The following is a 21104-nucleotide window of genomic DNA, read 5'->3' as shown; positions in this document are numbered from 1 at the left end:
TCAGTTTGGGGTTTAAATTTTGCCTTTAATTCTGGGCTAGGGCTTAAGTTTGGGTGCTTAAGTTTGGCCTTTAGTTCTGGACTTTAATTCAGTTTGGGGTTTCAGTTTGGAACTTTAGTTTTGAGCTTGGTTTTGGCCTTTAGTTCTGGGCTTAAATTTGGGGCTTACATTTTGAGTTTTTATTTTTGAGCTTAGATCTTTGAATTTCTGTTTGGCTCTGCTCTTAGGCTCTGGGTTTCAATTTTGGGCTTTGATTCTGGGCTTAAATCAATTCTTAAATGAATTGAATTGGCAGAATAAAAACAAAAAGTGAATTCTGCACCTGCTCTCCCCCAGGTAAGCCCAGTGGGAAGTTTTTGGGTGCTGAGGCCGTGCCCTAATTGGATAAATTCTGGAATCAGGAGGTTTAAACCCATCCTAAGCAGGGATTAATCCCAACACTTTCTTTTTTTCTTGTTTCCCCCCTCTGGAAGTCGCTGTTCTTTCTCTGCCGTGCTCAGTAGTTAATTTGTTTATGACAAAAGTTAGACTGAGATTAAACAAACTGCTAATGCTTTTATGTAGCTTAATGAGAAGAAAATGTTTCAGAGGGACTCAAACCACTACAGAAGTTTTAAAAGGGAAAAAAAAAAAAAAAAAAAGGCAAATGGAAGTCTGCAGCAGACTGAGGAATTTGTTCCTCTGCTAATTGGAAACAAAAGCCACTCGTGTTGCTGTCCCCAACTTGTCCTCCCTGCATTGTCCCTGAGCTCTTTCATTCCCTCCCTGGGGATTTCCCTGCTCTGATTTCTGTTCCTGCTGGGGAACGGAGCTGCCTCAGCCCTGCTGGGGCTGTGTGTGATGGGTGATGGGACAGGGGGGTTGGGGACACCAGAGCCCTGCCAGTGCCACCCCAGAGCCCTGCCAGTGTCACCCCAGGACCCCAGAGCCCTGCCAGTGTCACCCCAGAGCCCTGCCAGTGTCACCCCAGAACCCTGCCAGTGTCACCCCAGAACCCTTCAGTGTCACCCTGGGACCCCAGAGCCTTGCCAGTGTCACCCCAGAGCCCTGCCAGTGTCACCCTGGGACCCCAGAGCCATGCCAGTGTCACCCCAGAACCCTTCAATGTCACCCTGGCACCCCAGAGCCCTGCCAGTGTCACCCCAGGACCCCAGAGCACAGTCCCACAGAGCTCCAGGAGCTTTGGGACACCAGGGATGGACAGGATGGATTTTGGGGGGGTCTAGGCAGGGAAAGGGATGGTCCCTGTGATCCATGGTCCCTGTGATCCATGGTGCCTGTGGATCTCAGGATATTTAATGAATAATTTTGGGGTGTCTGTGCAGGGTTTGGGGCTGGCCTGGGTGATCTCTGTGGATCTCAGGATATTGAATAAATGATTTTGGGGTGTCTGTGCAGGGTCAGGGGTGTGATCCTTGTGGATCTCAGGATATTTAATGAATAATTTTGGGGTGTCTGTGCAGGGTTTGGGGTTGGATGGATGATCTCTGTGGGTCTCTGAGTATTCCATGAGTGATTCCTGGCACAGTCAGATGAGATTTTGGGGTGTTTGTGCAGGGTCAGGAGTGTGATCCCTGTGGATCTGAGAATATTCCATGAGTGATTTTGGGGTGTCTGTGCAGGATTTGGGGTTGGTTGGGTGATCTCTGTGGATCTCAGGATATTGAATAAATGATTTTGGGGTGTCTGTGCAGGGTTTGGGGTTGTTGGATGATCCCTGTGGGTCTCAGGATATTTAATGAGTGATTTTGGGGTGTCTGTGCAGGGTCAGGGGTGTGATCCTTGTGGATCTCAGGATATTTAATGAATAATTTTGGGGTGTCTGTGCAGGATTTGGGGCTGGACTGGGTGATCCCTGTGGATGTCAGGACATTCCATGAGTGATTTTGGGGTGTCTGATCCTGATCCATTCAGGACATTCCATGAGTGATTTTGGGGTGTCTGTGCAGGATTTGGGGTTGGAAGGGTGATTCCTGTGGATCTCAGGTTATTCCATGAATGATTTTGGGGTGTCTGTGCAGGGTTTGGGGTTGGTTGGGTGATCCCTGTGGATCTCAGGTTATTCCATGAATGATTTTGGGGTGTCTGTGCAGGATTTGGGGTTGGATGGATGATTCCTGTGGATCTCAGGTTATTCCATGAATGATTTTGGGGTGTCTGTGCAGGATTTGGGGTGTGTTCCATGATCCCTGTGATCTCAGGATATTCCATGAGTGATTTTGGGGTGTCTGATCCTGATCCATTCAGGACATTCCATCCCTTCCTGCCCCCTGGCACAGCTGGGTTTGGGATCTCCAGGAGGATTTTCCAACCCTGATGTTCTGGTTTCTCAGGGAACACCAAAATGAGTGGAAATAATAAAATACTTGAAATAGAAACATCTTTAAACCCAATTTGGTGCCTGCTTTAGGAGCTTTGTCCCAGGAGGTTTTTGGGGTCACATTTTGTTTGTTCCTGGTGGATCCTGGATCTCTCTCTGCTCCATCCAATTTCTTTGGCTGCTCCTCCTTGGCTTTGTCCCCATTTCTGAGGGATTAAACTTTACAGGAACTCCAGGCTGCACATGGCAGCTCCTGATCCATTTGTGGCTTTCCTGGAAAGATTTTTTTTTTGTTTATTCCAGTTTGACCTTTCAGAAAAAAAAAAGAAAAAAGGGAACAAACCCAAAACAAAGTGGATTTTTAACGGATGCTGAAATTGTGAAACTTAACAACCCCATCCAAGGAATTTCAAAGCCCTTTTCTATAGTTTTGTTTAGTGAGTGCACTTAAAACCCCTAAAGCACAGAGATCAGGGAAGAATTACAGCCTGCTCTGCATTTACCAGATAAGTGCCTCAGACTTTTTCAATCAAAAACCTTTTTGTGGAGCAGCTTTTCTGACCAGCAATTTTTTATGGCAAAAAAGGGAAAAAAAAAAATAAAATAAAAAAGCAGCCTCCAGGATGGTTTGCTGCAGCTCTGTCCCAACAGAAGGAGCAGCCAAAATTGAGTTTAATTCTTGTTTTTCTCCCTCCTTGCTGCAGCTTTGGGTTGTGCTGTCAGGGTTATGGATGGTTATAAATGCAGATTTCAGATAATTTTCATTTCTGTGTGGTTTTTGTGCATCCCCCTCGCTGTCTCCTCAATTCCTGGTGATTCCAGGAGGGCTCCAGGATTCCAGGCTGGGTTTGGTGTTTGGATCAGGGGGATGAGAGAGGGAGCTGGAAATGCAGAGAGGGCAGAGGAACATTTGACAAAAATGCTCAGCCCTGGCAGTGCCAGGTTCCTGCACCCCACAAACCCTTTTTAAACCTTTTAAACTTTGTTTTTTTTAATTTTCTGTGTGTGATTTCTCATGGTGACACTGCACATTTTAAACACAACGTGGTTTGGGTGATGTCTGTAAATTTGGCTTTGCTTTGCTTGGGCCCAGGAAAATCAAATGTGAGACAAAATTCCATTTTCACTGAGGCAGGAATTTCTGAGGGCCAGGATTTGGGATCTCCAGGAGGATTTTCCCAGGCTGGTGTGGATGAGGAGGTGATGATGGAATTTGGGATTTTGGGGAGTTGAAGGGCAGAGATTTGTTCTTCCATCACACTGAGGGTTTGATGTTGATTATTTGGGGTTGAGAGTCACCAGGGGGTCACTGTGGGATGATGATCCAGAGGCTGAACCAGCTCAGAAGGGAAGGATCAGGGCTGGATTTATCCTGGAAAAAGGATCCTGGAAATTCAGGAGAGCTCAGAAAGAATAAACCAAGGCTGGATTTTCCTTGGAAAAGGGATCCTGGAAAGTCTGGAGAACTCAGAAGGGAAGGATCAGGGTTGGTTTTTCCTTGGAAAAGAGATTCTGGAAAATCAGGAGAGCTCAGAATGGAAAAGTCAGGGATTATTTATTGTGGAAAAAGGATCCTGGAAAGTCAGGAGAGCTCAGAAGGGAAAAGCCAGGGATGGTTTATCCTGGGAAAGAGATTCTGGAAAATCAGGAGAGCTCAGAAGGGAAGGATCAGGGTTGGTTTTTCCTGGAAAAGGGATCCTGGAAAGTCAGGAGAACTTAGAATGGAAAAGCCAGGGCTGGATTTTTTTGGAAGAGTGATCCTGGAAAACTCAGGAGAGCTCAGAAAGGAAGAGCTTCTGTTTCCTTCCTGTCTGACTCCAAACTTTATTTTTTCCACACTAAAATTTGGCTAAAAAGGAATAAAACAACATGATTTCCAATAACCAAAGGGGTTTTAGTCATCAGGCATTTATTTTTTATTCCAAAGGGAATTTTACCTGGATGTTTTAAGGAATTTTGAGGATTTTTTTGCCCCCTTCATTGTCAGATGTAAATCCCAAATTGCCCTTTGAACACAAACACATCACTTTTTTGTATTTTTTAATTGGAATTCTCCTCTTTGAGCTGAGAATCCTTTGGACCCTGCTGAGAGGCCCTGCAGCACTAGGTGGCACTCGGGCTCCAAATTTCAATTTCAGCAGCCACAACTCCAGGAAACTTCCATCAAAATCCAAAATCCAGCAGCATCACCCCAGTGCTGCCTCTCCTGGCATTTCAGGAGTTTTTTTTTTTTTTTTTTCACCTCCAGACCAACCAGGAGAAGGCAAAATCCTCCCCATCACCTGCTCTGGCTTCTTCTACACCCAATTTAAATTTTGCCAATTTTAATTTAAATTTTACCAATCTTTTACTGAACCTGCAGAGCTGGAATGGCCTGGGAGAATAAGAATTAAACTGATTTTTCTCCAGCTTTCAGCTCTGTTTTGGTGTTTTCCTCCTGTTTCTGGAGGCCTGTGTGGGTTGCAGGGATGGGATTCTCCAGAGGGAGTGATGGGCACAGATCCCACTGCAGAAAATAGAATTTCCTGTGTCCACCTGCATGGCTGGAGTGCTCTGGAATCCTCACTGCTGGGATCAACAACTTTAAATATTTGATTCTCACAGCTTGGTCAGCTTCTGATCATTCCCATTTTCCCTTTCTCTCTGCTCTTTCCCATTTTTCATTTTTCTCTGCCCATTCCCATTTTTTCTTTTTCTCTGCCCATTCCCATTTCCCTTTCACTCTGCCCATTCCCATTTTCCCTCTCTGCTCATTCCCATTTTTTTCTTTTCTCTCTGCCCATTCCCATTTTTCCTTTCTCTCTGCCCATTCCCATTTTTCCTTTTTCTCTGCCCATTCCCATTTTCCCTCTCTGCTCATTCCCATTTTTTTCTTTTCTCTCTGCCCATTTCCATTTTCCTTTCTCTCTACCCATTCCCATTCTGCCCATTCCCATTTTTCCCTCTCTGCCCATTCCCATTTTTCTCCCCAAAGCTGCCTGGAATCCTCTCTATCCCTAACATCTGACCCGAGCTCAGCTCCAGAACCCTCACTCCAAACTGAACTCTTGGATTGGGAGGAAATTCAGATTTATGAGCTAGAACTTCCCAAAATCAGGGCTGAGGGTGGGATTGCCACCATCCATTAAAAATATCTGAAAAAACCAGGAGAACACCCTGGAATTCTGTCCCTCTGCTTTGTAGGGGATACTCCAGGAGGGATTTCAGCTCAAAGGCAAAACTTTGTTCCAGGTGCTCCTGGGCTGTTCCAACATGAAATTGTTGGGAAAAGGAAAAAAAATAAAATTGGAATAGAAACATTTGGAGTTTGGTTTGTCTCTCAGGAAACACCAAGATGGGAAAAAAATGGAATAGAAACATTTCAGGTGCTGTTGGATTGTTCTGGTTTCTCAGGAAACATGAAATTGGTGGGAAAAGGAAAAAAAAAAAGTTGGAATAGAAACATTTCAGGTCTGGTTTGGGCTGTTTGGTCTCTCAGGGAGCACCAAAATGGGTGGGAAAGAGAAAAGACTTGGGATAGAAACATTTTAAACCCAGTTTGGTGCCTGGTTTAGGAGCTGTGCCTTTGTCCCAGGAGGGTTTTTGGAGTCAGAATTTGGATATTCCTGTTGGATCCTGGCAGGAAAGCTGGGAATGCTGAGCTCTGTGTCTGGAGGAGTTTTTGGGGTTGGATTTTGGATATTCCTGTTGGATCTTGGCAGGAGGGCTGGGAATGCTGAGCTGGCGTTTTTGGTGTCACATTTTGGATGTTCCTGGTAACTCCTGACTGTCCCAGCTGGAAACTCTGAGCTCCAGAGGAGTTTTTGGGGTCAGGGTTTGGATATTCCTGGTAAATCCTGGTAAATCCTAGGGTTAGAGCTGGGAGTGTTGAGCTGGTGTTTTTGGGGTTGGATTTTGGATATTCCTGGTAAATCCTGGTGGTCAGGGCTGGGAATGCTGAGCTGGTGTTTTTGGGGTCACATTTTGGATGTTCTTGGTAACTCCTGACTGTCACAGCTGGAAACTTTGAGCTCCAGAGGAGTTTTTGGGGTCCCATTTTGAGGGTCATAGCTGGGAATTCTGAGCTGTGTGTCTGGAGGAATTTTTGGTGTCACATTTTGGATATTCCTGGTAGATCCTGTTGGTCATGGCTGGCAATGCTGAGCTGTGTGTCCTGAGGAGTTTTTGAGGTCCTGTTTTGGTGGTCATGTCTGGGAGTGCTGAACCCTGTGTCCAGAGGAGTTTTTGGGGTCCCAGTTGGGGTCCCAGCCCTGTGTCCAGAGGAGTTTTTGGGGTCCCATTTGGGATCACAGCTCTGTGTCCAGAGGAGTTTTTGGGATCACAGCCCCGTGTCCCCACAGGTTGGTGTACAATGGGGAGGAGCATTCTGAGCTCCAGAGCAGTTTTTGGGGTTGAATTTTGGGGTCACAGCTGGGAACTCTCATCCCCGTGTCCCCACAGGTCGGTGTACGATGGGGAGGAGCACTCAGAGCTCCAGAGCAGTTTTTGGGGTCCCATTTGGGGTCACATCCCTGTCTCCCATGTTCCCCACAGGTCGGTGTACGATGGGGAGGAGCACGGGCGCTTCATGGAGAAGCTGGAGGCGCGGATCCGCAACCACGACCGGGAGATCGAGAAGCTCTGCAACTTCCACTACCAGGGCTTCGTGGACTCCATCACCGAGCTGCTCAAGGTCCGCGCCGAGGCCCAGAAACTCAAGGTGAGCAGCACGGGTTGGGTTGGGTGTTGGGTTGGGCTGGGTTTTGTGTTGGGTTGGGCTGGGTTTTGGGTTGGGTTGGGTTGGGTTTGGGTTGGGTTTTGCTTTTGGTTGGGTTTTGTTTATGGTTGGGTTGGGTTTGCTTTGGTTGGGTTGCGTTGGGTTGGGTTTTGGTTTTGCTTGGGTTTTGGTTGGGTTGGGTTTGCATTGGGTTGGGGTTGGGTTGGGTTTTGTGTTGGGTTGGGTTTGCTTTGTTTGGGATGCGTTGGGTTTTGGTTGGGTTTGCTTTGGGTTGGGTTTTGGGTTGGGTTTGGTTTGCCTTGGGTTGGGTTTTGGTTTGGTTGGGTTTACTTCGGGGTGGGTTTTGGTTGGGTTGAGTTTGGTTTGCTTTGGTTTTGGTTGGGTTTGGGTTGGGTTTTGTTTATGGTTGGATTGGGTTTTGGTTGGGTGTTGGGTTGGATTTTGGTTTTGGTTGAGTTTTGGGTTGGGTTTTGGTTGGGTTGAGTTTGGTTGGGTTGGGTTTTGAGTTGGGTTTGGTTTTGGTTGGATTGGGTTTTGGTTGGGTGTTGGGTTGGGTTTTGGTTGGGTTTTGGGTTGGGTTGAGTTTGGTTTTGGTTGGGTTTTGGGTTGGGTTGAGTTTGGTTTGGTTGGGGTTGGGTTTGGTTTGGTTTCATTTGGGTTGGGTTGAGTTTGGTTTGCTTGGGTAGGGTTTGGTTTGAGTTGGGTTGAGGTTGGTTTCCTTTGGTTGGGTTGCGTTGGGTTTTGGTTGGGTTGAGTTTGGTTTGAGTTAGTTTGGTTTCAGTTGGGTTGGATTTCATCTGGATTGGATTGAGTTTGGTTTGCTTTGGTTGGGTTGGGTTTGTGTTGTGTTGAGTTTTGGGTTGGGTTTGGTTTGGTTTGGGGCCCCAGCTCAGGAGTTCTCTGGAACCACAGCAGAGTTCTCTGCTTTTACCCAGAATGTTTCTGTTCACATTTTAGTTTAAGGTTCTATTGAAATTCTATTTCTATTTTCCACTTTTCTATTTTTTCAATCTTTCTTGTATTTTTTGGGGTGTTTTTTTCTAGGTTTTTTTTCTATTTTTCTGTTTTTTTTCTATTCTTGCTTTTCTCTATTTTTTCTATTTTTCTGGTTTTTATCTGTTCTTTTTTTCTGTTTTGTGTTTTCTGGTTTTTTTCTGGGTATTTTTGGGCTTTTTTGGTTTTTTTTTTTTGGTTTTCTTTCTGTTTTATTTTTTTGGGTTTCTTTTCTTTTTTCTGGGTTTTTTTTTCTGAATTTTTCCTTTTTTTTTTTTTTTCCCGGGGTTTTTTTTCTGTTTTTTTTTTTTGTTTTTTTTCTTTTTTTTTCTGGGATTTTTCTGGTTTTTTTTTTGTTTTGGTTTTTTTTTGGATTTTTTTTTTTGTTTTGTTTTTTGTTCTTTTCTGATTTTTTCTTTTTTTTTTTCTTTTTACTTTTCTGGGTTTTTTATTTTTTTTTTCCTGTTTTTTCCCCTCTGTGTTTCCATTTCTACATTTCCTTTTTCTATTTTTTTTTTGCTATTTTTCCTATTTTTTTCTATTTCTAATAAAAAAAAATTTTAATTCCTCCTGGAGCAACGCTCATCAAAACCTCAACGATTATTTGGCCAAACTGGACCAGTGTGGTGCATTAAAAGCACCAAGAAACCCAAAACCTGTTTTCAGTAGGAAAAGTTGCTTTTCCTCATGGATCTTATCCCAATTCCTGAGCTAAAATAAATCTTGAAATCTGTGCAGAAAGGTGGGATTTACCCAGACCTTGGAAAAGTGGCCAGAAATGGGTGGAAAAATCTCTGGGATGAGAATGGGGAGGGAAGGAAAATGGAGAAGTTTCAGGAAAAGGGGGCAGGAGGAGTTTGGGGTCAGCTGGGCTGGGGGTTTCAGGCTGAGCTCTGTGACTTTAAATAGAAAAATTCCTGAGAAAATAGAAAAAATTCCCAGATGGAATAGAAAAATTCCTGAGAAAATTGAAAAATTCCAGATGGAGTAGAAAAATTCCTGAGAAAATAGGAAAAATTCCAGATGGAAATATAGAAGAATTCCAGAGAAATTAGATAAATTCTGGATGAAATTAGAACAATTCCAGATGAAATAGAAGAATTCCAGAGAAGTTAGAAAAATTCCAGATGAGGTAGAATTCCAGAGAAAGTAGAAAAACTCCTAATGAAATAGAAGAATTCCAGAGAAAATAGAAAAAATTCCAGATGGAACAGGAAAATTCCTGAGAAAATAGAAAAAATTCCAGATGGAATAGAAAAATTCCAGAGAAAATAGAAAAATTTCAGCTGGAATAGGAAAATTCCAGAGAAAATAGAAAAAATTCCAGATGGAACAGGAAAAATTCCTGAGAAAATAGAAAAAAATTCCAGATGGAATAGAAAAATTCCAGAGAAAAGAGGAAAAATTCTAGATGAAATAGAAAAATTCCTGAGAAAAGAGGAAAAATTCCAGATGGAATATAGAAGAATTCCAGATGAAATAGAAGAATTCCAGAAAATTAGATAAATTCTGGATGAAATTAGAACAATTCCAGATGAAATAGAAGAATTCCAGAGAAGTTAGAAAAATTCCAGATGAAGTAGAATTCCAGAGAAAGTAGAAAAACTCCTAATGAAATAGAAGAATTCCAGAGAAAATAGAAAAAATTCCAGATGGAACAGGAAAATTCCTGAGAAATAGAAAAAATTCCAGATGGAATAGAAAATTTCCAGAGAAAAGAGGAAAAATTCTAGATGAAATAGAAAAAATCTTGAGAAAATAGGAAAAATTCCAGATGGAATAGAAAAATTCCAGAGAAAATAGAAAAATTTCAGCTGGAATAGGAAAATTCCAGAGAAAATAGAAAAAATTCCAGATGAAATAGAAAAAATCCAGAGAAAATAGGAAAAATTCCAGATGAAGTAGAAGAATTCCAGAAAAAAATAGGAAAAATTCCAGATGGAATAGAGAAATTCCAGAGAAATAGAAAGGAAAAATTCCAGATGAAATAGAGAAGGAATTCCAGAGGAAAATGAAGAAGGAATTCCAGAGAAATTAAGTGTAGAAAAAATTCCAGAAGAAAACATAGAAGAAATTCTGAGAAAATAGGAAAATTTCAGATGGAGTAGAAAAATTCCAGAGAAATTAGAAAAATTCCAGATGAAATCTAGAAGGAATTCCAGAGGGAAATGTAGAAGGAATTCCAGAGAAATAGGAAAAATTCCAGATGGAATAGAAAAATTCCAGAGAAATTAAAAAACTCCAGATGAAAATCCATTGGAATCACCATGCAATAAGTCCCTTTTATTTATTTATTTATTTAATTTTTTCCCCAATGTTGAATTTTTCCAGGGCATTGTTGGCAGCCAAGCCTCGCACGTTGTTTGTTTGCTGGGAGCTGCCCCCGCTGTGCCAGCAGCCCCTTTGTTGGTGGCTCCCTGTGAAGTCCCTGCCTGTCCCCTCAGCATTGATTTCCACCATCCATAAACAGCACATGGCAAAGCCAGGCTAGCTGAGAGCCTGAGCCGGGCCTGAGCCCCTTTGTGAGGCTTTTCCCTGGGGAATCATCATCTGTGCATCCAGTGCTGAGCCTGGCTTTGCTTCCAGCCCAGCTTTTCCTGCGTTTAGTCTCGAGTTTTGTGCCTTAGGCTGGGCTTGGAACCCGGCAGGGAACAGCGGGAACGTCCCTGCTGCTCTCGTGTGCTGCTGGCTCTGCTGTCCTGGGGACAGCCCTGCTGGCTCTGAGGTGTCACTGTCACCTGGGGTGGCTCCTGTGTCACCTGGTGTCCCCTGGCATGGCTGCAGTGTCCCTGCTGTGGCTCTAGTGTCACCTGGTGTCCCCTGATGTGGCTCCTGTGTCCCCGGTGTGGCTCATGGTGTCCCCTGGTTTCCCCTGGTGTGGCTCCAGTGTCCCCTGGAGTGGCTGCAGTGTCCCTGGAGTGGCTGCAGTGTCACCTGGTGTCCCCTGGTGTGGCTCATGGTGTCCCCTGACGTGGCTACAGTGTCCCCTGGAGTGCTCCTGTATCACCTGGTGTCCCCTGGAGTGGCTGCAGTGTGTGTGGCTCCTCCTGTCCCTGGTGTGGCTGCAGTGTCCCCTGGTGTCCCCTGGTGTGGCTCCAGTGTCCCCTGGTGTCCCCTGGAGTGGTTCCTGTGTCCCCTGGTTTCCCCTGGAGTGGCTGCAGTGCCCCCTGGAGTGGCTCTTGTGTCCCCTGGTGTCCCCTGGTGTGGCTCCTGTGTCCCCTGGTATCCCTGGTGTGGCTGCAGTGTCCCCTGGTGTCCCCTGGTGTGGCTCTGTGTCCCCTGGTGTGGCTCCTCTGTCCCCTGGTGTGTCCCCTGGTGTGGTTCATGTGTCCCCTGGAGTGGCTCCTATGTCCCCTGGTGTGTCCTCTGGAGTGGCTCAGTGTCCCCTGGAGTGGCTGCAGTGTCCCCTGGTGTCCCCTGGTGTGGCTCTGTGTCCCCCAGCCCCAGGGCCCGAATGCAGCAGAGCCTGAGCACAGCCTGAGCGCTGAGATTTCTGTCCTGAGCTTCCCTGGGTTGGGAATTTGATCTCCTGGAACTGGGCAGGAGTGCCCAGGTGGGCAAGAGGCAGCTGGGATGTGACAGGGCCAGGGCAGTGTCATTGTCCCCTGTGCTGGGACAGAGAGAGAGCCCTGCAGGGGCTGCAGCGAGTCCCGTGTGTCCTTTCTCTGCCCATTCCCATTTTTCCTTTCTCTCTGCCCATTCCCATTTTCCTTTCTCTGCCCATTCCCATTTTTCCTTTCTCTCTGCCCATTCCCATTTTTCCCTTCTCTCTGCCCATTCCCATTTTTCCTTTCTCTCTGCCCATTCCCATTTTTCTCCCCAAAGCTGCCTGGAATCCTCTCTGTCCCTGATATCTGACCTGAGCTCAGCTCCATAACCCTCACTCCAAACTGAACTCTTGGATTGGGAGGAAATTCAGATTTAGGAGCCAGAAATTCCCAAAATCAGGGCTGAGGGTGGGATTGCCACCATCCATTAAAAATATCAGGAAAAAACCAGAACACCCTGGAATTCCAGGAGTGAATATGAAACTGCAAAACCTTTTGCTGTTCTGCAGAGCTGATAAATTCAGAAATTTCAAATCCCTGGGGTGCTCCCTCACCCCTCCCCTGACAGCTGCATCCCCCTCTGCACGTCTGGCCTGGCTTAGCAAAACCCCAGCCCTGCAAAGCTGGCTTAGCCAACCCCAGCCCTGCAAAGCCTGGCTTAGCCAACCCCAGCCCTGCAAAGCCTGGTTTAGCTGCATGGGGTCTGTGTAATAATGATTCCAGCCTCCATCCATCCTGGGGCTGCAGGGATCCCAAACCCAACCCCTGCCCCCAAATCCTGGAGCGTGCAGGGCTCGCTCTGTGCTGCTTTTCCCTGGAGCTGGGATTGCTCTGCAATTTCCCTGCAGCCCCAGCCTGGTTTTAGGAGTGGTTTTAAATTACCCAACACGGGTTCCTTTTTCCTGGTGGGATTTTGGGGATCTGAGCAAATCTGATAATCTCCAGGGGAGGTGGCGGGCTCCTGCTCGGAAAGGCTGCGCACATCCTGGAGGAAATGAGCAGGTTTTGGGGAGGGCAGGCAGCCAGCAGAGCTGCAGCTACTGCAGCCAGGGGAGGCAGATGCTGCAGGGGAAATCTGGGATCACTCCTCTCTTCCATCCTGGAGTTTAAAAAGCACCAGGGCTGGGGATTGGGGGGAAGCACCACAAACCTTCCTGGTGGGAGCTGCGTTGTGCTTGTCCAGGTTCTTTTGGATCCTGGATTCCAAATTCTCCTCCTGTCTGAGCTGGTGAGCTCAAACAGGGTGGGATTGTGGGGTCATGGAGTTGTTGAGATTGGAAAAGTTGTTCAAGTCCAGCCAGCACCGTGTTCCCTCTGAACCAAATTCCCAGGTGGTTTTGGGAACCACATCCAAAGGGCTGGATCCTTCCAGGGATGGAGGAGGCTCCACTGCTTCTTTGGGCAGCTCCTTCCAATTCTGGACAGCTTTTTCCATGGAGAAATTCCCCAATTCCAACCCCTGACCCCCCTTTCTATGGAAAAATTCCCGAATTTCCACCCTGAGCTGTTCCCTGTGTCCTGTCCCTGTTCCCAGATCCCAAATCCCCCCGGTGTCCCCTCCTGGCAGGGAGTTGTGCAGAGCCACAAGGGCCCCCTGAGCCTCCTTTTCTCCAGGCTGAGCCCTCCCAGCTCCCTCAGGGATTCTCCATTCCCTTCCCAGCTCCCTCAGGAATTCTCCAGCCCCTTTCCCAGCTCCCTCAGGAATTCTCCATCCCCTTCCCAGCTCCCCATGAATTTCTCCTCCAGGATGGATTTTTCCCTTCCCAATCCTCCTTGGAGCTCTTCCATCCCCACCCTGTTGGAGAATTCTCCAGTCCCATGTGCTGTTCTTTCCTCCTTTCCATGGTTATTCCAAGGGAAGCAAAGCTCTGGGGTGGATTTGGGAGATCTCCCACTCCTGGAAGTTCTCTGAGGGTTCTGTTTCCAGCTCCTGGAAAGGTTTTGCATCCTGAAGGAGCAGAACTCTGGAAAACAGGGAACAAATTTTTGTTCCTAAAATGGGGCAGAGCCTGGATCAGTCCTGAAACATTTCACAGGGATTTTGTATAACATGAACATTTCCAGCTTTAGGAGCTGCAGGAGGAGATTTGGGAGGGGAAAAAAGGGGTTTTATGGCCTGGAAATCTCAGAACCTGCTGGAATTCCCTTGGAATTGGCTGAATTGCTGGAGATGTGGAGCTGGGAATGGGGCTTTGGAAGTTTGTGTTGGTTTTTGCAGCTGTGCCAGGGTTTCCAAACCTTCCCTGCCTGAACTCAGGAGAATTCCCCAAATCCTTTTCCCACTTCTGGCTGAATAATGGGAGAACTCCTGATTTTCCATCCTGATTGACCCCAAAATCCCCTTTGTTCTCTTGTGGGCTCTTCCCACTCCAGGGAATCCTCAGGTTTGCCAAGTGGGAAATTTTCCTGCTCTGAGCCCCAGCTTGGTGGGATAATCCAGAAAAAAAAAAGATTTTTTTTTTTAAAATCAGGTACATAAAAATAATCTTAACCAGGCAGGAGCAGGGACCCATCCAGAAGGAGATGAAGATCCCAAAGGAATTTTTATAAGGATTTCTATAAATATAAACAAATATTTCTAGGGAAAGCTCCTGGTGAATGAACCTTTCCTGCTGGGATATGAAGGAGTTAGAATCTAAACGGAATTTATTTGGTGATAGGGAATTAATTCCTCCCCCACTCAGGTGAAAACTGGATTTTTCCAAACTGGATCCATGGAAACTCCAGCATTTTGAGGCTCCCATGCCTCTGAATGAATTCCTGCTCATTCCTTTCCAGTGGCAAAGAGGAAAATCCCTGGATTTGTCCCCGGTGGCAGTGACTGTTAGCTCAGCCATGAACAGCTTTTCCATGGGGTGGGAGGGCTGTTTATGGCCAGTTGGTTTGGGTGGGGAGAACATTGTCCTGATTTATGGGATGTGCTTTTCCCAAATTCCCACAGAACCAAGTGACCGACACCAACCGCAAACTGCAGCAGAACGAGGGGAAGGAGGTGAGTGAGGGATGCAGGGAGGGACAATCCCTGCCCTGCCTCCTTGCCTTGGCCTTGGCCTTGTCACATCCCTGGGATTTCTGCTGGAGCCTGAGCGCTAAAAAATCCCTGTTAGCTTTGGGATGTGAGAATTCCCTCCTTGGATCCTTGTTTTTTTTTCGTTTCCACATCCCAGGATTTCTTTTGGAATCTGAACAATTAATAATCCATGTTAGCTTTGGGATGTGAGAATTCCCTGTCCAACCTGACCTTGTGTCCTTGTTTAGTCCTTTTCCATATCCTGGGATTTCTCCTGAAGTCTGAGCACTGAGAATTCCTGTCCAACCTGTCCTGTATCCCTGTTTTCCTTTTTTCCACATCCCAGAATTTTCTCCTGGAATCTGAGCACTGAATAATCCATTTTAGCTTTGGGATGTGAGAATTCCCTCCTTGTGTCCTTGGTTTTTCCTTTTCCACATCCCAGGATTTCTCCTGGAATCTGAGCACTGAGAAATCCATTTTAGCTTGGAATGAGGAGAATTCCCTGTCCAGCTGTCCCTGTGTCCTTTTTTTCCTTTTCCACATCCCAGAATTTTGTCCTGGATCCTCAGCCCTAGAAAGCCATTTTAGCTTTGGGATGTGAGAATTCCCTTCTTGTATCCTTGTTTTTCCCCTTTTCCACATCCCCAGGATTTCTCTTGGAGTCTGAGCACCTAAAAATCCCTGTTAGCTCTGGGATGTGAGAATTCCCTGTCCAACCTGACCTTGGATCCTTGTTTTCCCTTTCCACATCCCAGAGTTTTCTCTTGGAGCCTCAACCCTGAGAAATCCTGTGACTTTTGAGATGTGAGAATTCCTTGTCCAACCTGTCCCTGTGTCCTTATTTTCCCCTTGTCCCCATCCCAGAATTTTCTCTTGGAATCTGACCCCTGAGAAATCCCTGTAAGCTCTGGGATGTGAGAATTCCCTCCTTGTATCCTTGGGTTTTTTCCATTTCCACATCCCAGGATTTCTCTTTGAGTCTGAACAATTAATAATCCTTTAGCTTTGGGATGTGAGAATTCCCTGTCCAACCTGACCTTGGATCCTTGTTTTCCCTGTCCCCGTTTTCCCCTTGTCCCCATCCCAGGATTTCTCCTGGAGCCCCACCCTGATAAATCCAGGTTTATCACACATTTACAGGCTGTTATGTTAATTAAGCAGGTAGTTTAATCATACTACCTTTAAAATAACCCCTATACCCACACAGAAAATCTATTTTAACATTACCCACACAGAATTTATTTCAATAATTGTGCAAAGCCAAGGCTGTGCCATGCACTGAGAACACTCCAGGAGTTTTTTTTTCCCTTTCCCAGCTGCTGGTGGCCCTGGAGGAGCTGCGGCAGTGCCGGCTGCAGCAGAGGAACATCTCAGCCACGGTGGATAAACTCACCCTGTGCCTGCCTGGTGAGCCCCAATTCCTCAATTTCTGCTCCTTTTGGGATCTGCTGTCTCTGAGCTGTTTGTTTTCCTTCCCCAGTGCTGGAGATGTACAGCAAGCTGCGGGAGCAGATGAAATCCAAGAGGTAAAGCTGGGCTGGGTTGGTCAGGAGGGTCCAAGGAGTTGATTGGGGTTGGGAATTGCAGGAGCTCAGCAGTGCCAGGTTCAGTCCCTTGGGTTTTGGCTGTTCAGTGAGATATAAATGTCAGGTTTCAGTGGTGTTCATTGGTTTTTTATGGCCAAAGAGTTTTTCTCGCTCAGAATTCCAACTGGAATTCCAGGATTATCCATGGATGTGTCAGCTGAAATTCTCTTAATTCCCCCTCAAAGTGACTGAGATTTATTGTTTATTCTAATATTTATTCATTATCATCATCATCATTATCATCATCATCATTATCATCATCATCATTATCATCATCATCATTATCATCATCATCATTATCATCATCATCATTATCATCATTATATTTTTATTATTTCTATATATATTATATATTATTTATATAATTTCATCATTACTTTATTATTTCTATTATTTTATTATTATTTATTATTTCTATTATTTCATTATTTTATTTTATTATTATTTCTATTATTTCATTATTTTATTTTATTATTATTTCTATAATTTCATCATGACTTTATTTCTATTATTTTATTATTATTATTTATATAATTTCATCATACTTTATTACTATTATTTATTTATTATTATTTAATTATTTCTATTATTTCATTATTTTATTTTATTATTATTTCTATTATTTTATTATTTTATTTTATTATTATTTCTGTAATTTCATCATGACTTTATTATTTCTATTATTTTATTATTATTTTATTTAATAATTTCTATTATTTCATTATTTAATTTTATTATTTCTATTATTTTATTATATTATATTATTTCTATAATTTTATTATTATTTTATTTAATTATTTCTATTATTTCATTATTTTATTTAATTATTCCTATTTCATTATTTTATTTTATTATTATTCATATTATTTTATCATTATTTAATTTACTACATTTAATTATTAATTTTCTTGTATTTACTTTATAATATTATCTATAGTAATTATTGATCTAGAAAGAAATAATTTTAAGATTTTAAATATACAGTACAATCAAATATTAGTGAATATATATAATATAGAAGTATTTATATATAGTATTTATGGTAATTATTAACATATAAAAAATATTATTTAATTTTAAATATATAAAATACAACCAAATATTAAATAACAATATATAAAAACATATAAATATTTATATATATTATATATGTTATTAAACCCTCTTAATGCTTCCTGGTGTTTCTTTTAACATATAAACATATATTAACATGCAAAGAAATAATTATTTAATTTAAAATAGATAAGATAGGAGCAAATATTAAATAAATAATATATGGATTCCCACTTTCCAAAGGGAAAGGGAGAATGAGAAAAATGAATTTCCCAGCTCAGTCTCCCATTTGGTGTCTGAAATTTGCTTTTATGCACAAAGGAAAATCAAATTGAGTTGGGTATGACCAAAAATAATGAGGAATTCTTTGTCCATGGGATTCCATTTTTAAATGTATAAATGATTGATTTTGGGATGAAATGATCCATCCCCTTTGGGTGTTCCCACGTGGAGAAGGGATCTGGGATTTACACCCAGATTGAAATAAAAATAAAAGTAAAAAAAAAAAAAAAATAACATAAAACTGGGTTTTAAAACTGGTACCTAAAAATGGTATCTAAAATTAAAACTGGATTAAAACTCTGGATTTTAAAACTGGAATCTAAAACTGTTTTTAAAAAAAAATATATTAAAGCCAACAAACCTAAACTAATCTAGACACTTAGTTTAAAATTTAAACTTACACTCTATGTGAGTGGCTTAATCCTATCTCACAACAGAAAGTATTATTAGAATTAATGAACCTAATTAAACCTAGACACTGCTTATTTTGAAATTTAAACTTGTACCTCTGTGTGAGTGGCTTAATCCTATCTCACAAATTAAGTATATTAAAATACAAACCTAACCTAAATCTAGACACTTATTTTGAATTTTAAACTTACCTTGTGTGTGAGTGGCTTAATCCTATCTTCACAAAGAATTAAGTATTAAATTAACGAACCTAAACCTAGACATTATTTTAAATTTAACTTATACTCTATATGTGAGTAGCTTAATCCTATCTCACAAAGACAATTAAGTATATTAAAATTAAAAACTAACCTAAATCTAGACACTTTAGTTTAAATTTAACTTATACTCTATATGTGAGTGGCTTAATCCTATCTCACAGACAAAATTAAGTATAAAATAACAAACCTAACTAAATCTAGACACGCTTATTTTAAATTTAAACTTACACTTCTGTGTGTGAGTGGTTAATCCTATCTCACAACAGAAATTAGTGTATTAAATCAATGAACCTAAATAAACCTAGACACTGGCTTATTTTAAAATTTAAACTTGTACCTCTGTGTGTGAGTGCTTAATCCTATCTCACAAAAAATTAAGTATTAAATAACAAACCTAACCTAAATCTAGACACTTATTTTGAAATTTAAGTTTACACCTCTGTGTGTGACTGGCTTAATCCATCTCCAACAGAAATTAAGTGTATTAAAAAAAAACCTAACCTAAACTAGACACTTGCTTATTTTAAACTTAACTTTATTCTGTGTGTGGCTAATCCTATCTCACAAAAATTAAGTGTATTAAATGAACCTAAGCTAAACCTAGACACTGACTTACTTTAAAATTTTACCTCTGTGTGTGAGTAGCTTAATCCTATCTCACAGACAAATTAAGTATAAAAATAACAAACCTAACCTAAATCTAGACACTTATTTGAAATTTAAGTTTACCTCTGTGTGTGAGTGGCTTAATCCTGTCTCACAACAGAAATTAAATGTATTAAAATAACAAACCTAACCTAAATCTAGACACTTGCTTATTTTGAAATTTAACTTGTTACCTCTGTGTGTGAGTGGCTTAATCCTATCTCAACAAAGAAATTAAGTGTATTAAAATCAACAAACCTAAGCTAAATCTAGACACTTAGTTTAAAATTTAAACTTATACCTCTATATGTGAGTAGCTTAATCCTATCTCAGAAGACAGATTAATTATATTAAAATTAACAACCTAACCTAAATCTAGACACTTATTTTGAAATTTAAACTTGTACCTCTGTGTGTGAGTGGCTTAATCCTATCTCACAACAGAAGTTAAGTGCATTGAAATTAAGAAATCTAACCTAAACCTAGACACTTGCTTACTTTAAAACTTGTACTTTTATGCATGATGGCTTAATCCTATCTCACAACAAAATTAATGTATTAAAATTAACAAACCTAACCTAAACCTAGACACTTATTTTGAAATTTAAGCTTACACCTCTGTGTGTGAGAGGCTTAATCCTATCTCACAACAGAAATTAAGTGTATTAGAATTAATGAACCTACACCTAAAATTAATGAACCTAAACCTAAAATTAATGAACCTAATGGACCTGGGCACTTATTTTAAATCTTAAACTTACAACTCTATATGTGTGAGTGGATTAATGTCCTTCAGTTTATCCCAATTAACCCTTCACTCTCCCCAAATTCAATCTCCTGGTTTCCCTCTGACCAACTGGGATTGATTTGCTGGACGGTTGGGCTCTGGTTGGATTCCATCCCAGGCTCTGTCCCTGTCCCCAGGCACTACCCTGCCCTGAAGACCCTGGAGCACCTGGAGCAGACGTTCCTGCCGCAGGTGAGCCACTACCGCTTCTGCCAGGCCATGGTGGCCACCATCCGGGCTGCGCGTGGCTGAGGACACCGCGAGCGCTCCATGGCCGACCTCAAGGACTTCCTGGAGAGCATCCGCAAGCACTCGGAGCGCATCGGCGAGACGCCGTCCGCCAGGTGGGCTTGGGATCTCAGGGTTTGGGGAAGGGGTTGGGGTTCCTCTGTTCTGAGGGGTTCTGCTAAAGCAGTGATAGAGTTCTGGATTCTGTGTTATGGGGGAGGAATGGAGTTGGGTGTTCGTTCATTCCACGGAGTTCTGCTAAAACGGTGATGGAGTTTGGATTCTGTTATGGGAGAGGAATGGAGCTGGGTGTTCGTTCATTCCATGGAATTCTGCTGAACAGTGATTGAGTTTGGGATTCTGTTATGGTAGGGGAATGGAATTGGAGGTTCCTTTGTTCTAGGAGTTCTACTAAAACAGTGATGGGGTTTGGGATTCTGTATGGGTGAGGAATGGAGCTGGGTGTTTGTTCATTCCATGGAATTCTGCTTTTGCAAGCTAAAAAGGTGATGGAGTTTGGGATTCTGTTATGGTGAGGAATGGAGCTCGATATTCCTTTGTTCCATGGAATTCTGCTAAAACAGTGATGAAGTCTGGGATTCTTCACTGGGTGAGGAATGGAGCTGGGTGTTCGTTCATTCCATGGAATTCTGCTAAAAAGGTGATTGAGTTTGGGATTCTGTTATGGGAGAGGAATGGAGTTGGGTGTTTGTTCATTCCATGGAATTCTGCTAAAACAGTGATAGAGTGTGGGCTTCTTCAGCTGGATGTTCGTTCATTCCATGGAATTCTGCTGAAACAGAGATGGAGTTTGGGATTCTGTTATGGGTGAGGAATGGAGCTTGGTATTCCTTTGTTCCATGGAATTCTGCTAAAACAGTGATGAAGTCTGGGATTCTTCACTGGGTGAGGAATGGAGCTGGGTGTTCGTTCATTCCATGGAATTCCGCTAAAAGCTGATGGAGTTTGGGATTCTGTTATGGGAGGGGAATGGAGTTGAAGGTTCCTTTGTTCCATGGAGTTCTGCTTTTCCAAGCTAAAAAGGTGATTGAGTTTGGGATTGAGGAATGGTTGTTCCTGGGAGTTTTGGGAGGAGTTGGAGGTTCCTTTATTCCACGGAATTCTGCTAAAACAGTGATTGAGTTTGGGATTCTCTTACTGAGTGAGGAATTGGGAGTTTTGGGAGGGGTTGAAGGTTCCTTTGTTCCATGGAATTCTGCTTTTCCAAGCCAAAAACAATGATTGGTTTTGGGATTCTGCT

General features: G+C 42.8%; 1 protein-coding gene across 1 annotated transcript in view; it reads left to right on the top strand.

The window, feature by feature from the left end:
* EXOC6B (exocyst complex component 6B) overlaps window positions 1-21104 on the top strand; it is a 287927-nt gene that overhangs the window by 31171 nt on the left and 235652 nt on the right. The window contains 5 exon segments of the mRNA XM_033060798.1: window positions 6854-7019; window positions 14520-14570; window positions 15908-15998; window positions 16072-16117; window positions 19753-19950. Coding sequence (XP_032916689.1) covers window positions 6854-7019; window positions 14520-14570; window positions 15908-15998; window positions 16072-16117; window positions 19753-19950 — 552 coding nt within the window.

This window comes from Catharus ustulatus, chromosome 5, assembly GCF_009819885.2.
Source record: "Catharus ustulatus isolate bCatUst1 chromosome 5, bCatUst1.pri.v2, whole genome shotgun sequence".
Lineage (NCBI taxonomy): Eukaryota > Metazoa > Chordata > Aves > Passeriformes > Turdidae > Catharus > Catharus ustulatus.
Note: the sequence above shows the minus strand (reverse complement) of the source record. Positions and strands in the feature narration are given on the sequence as shown.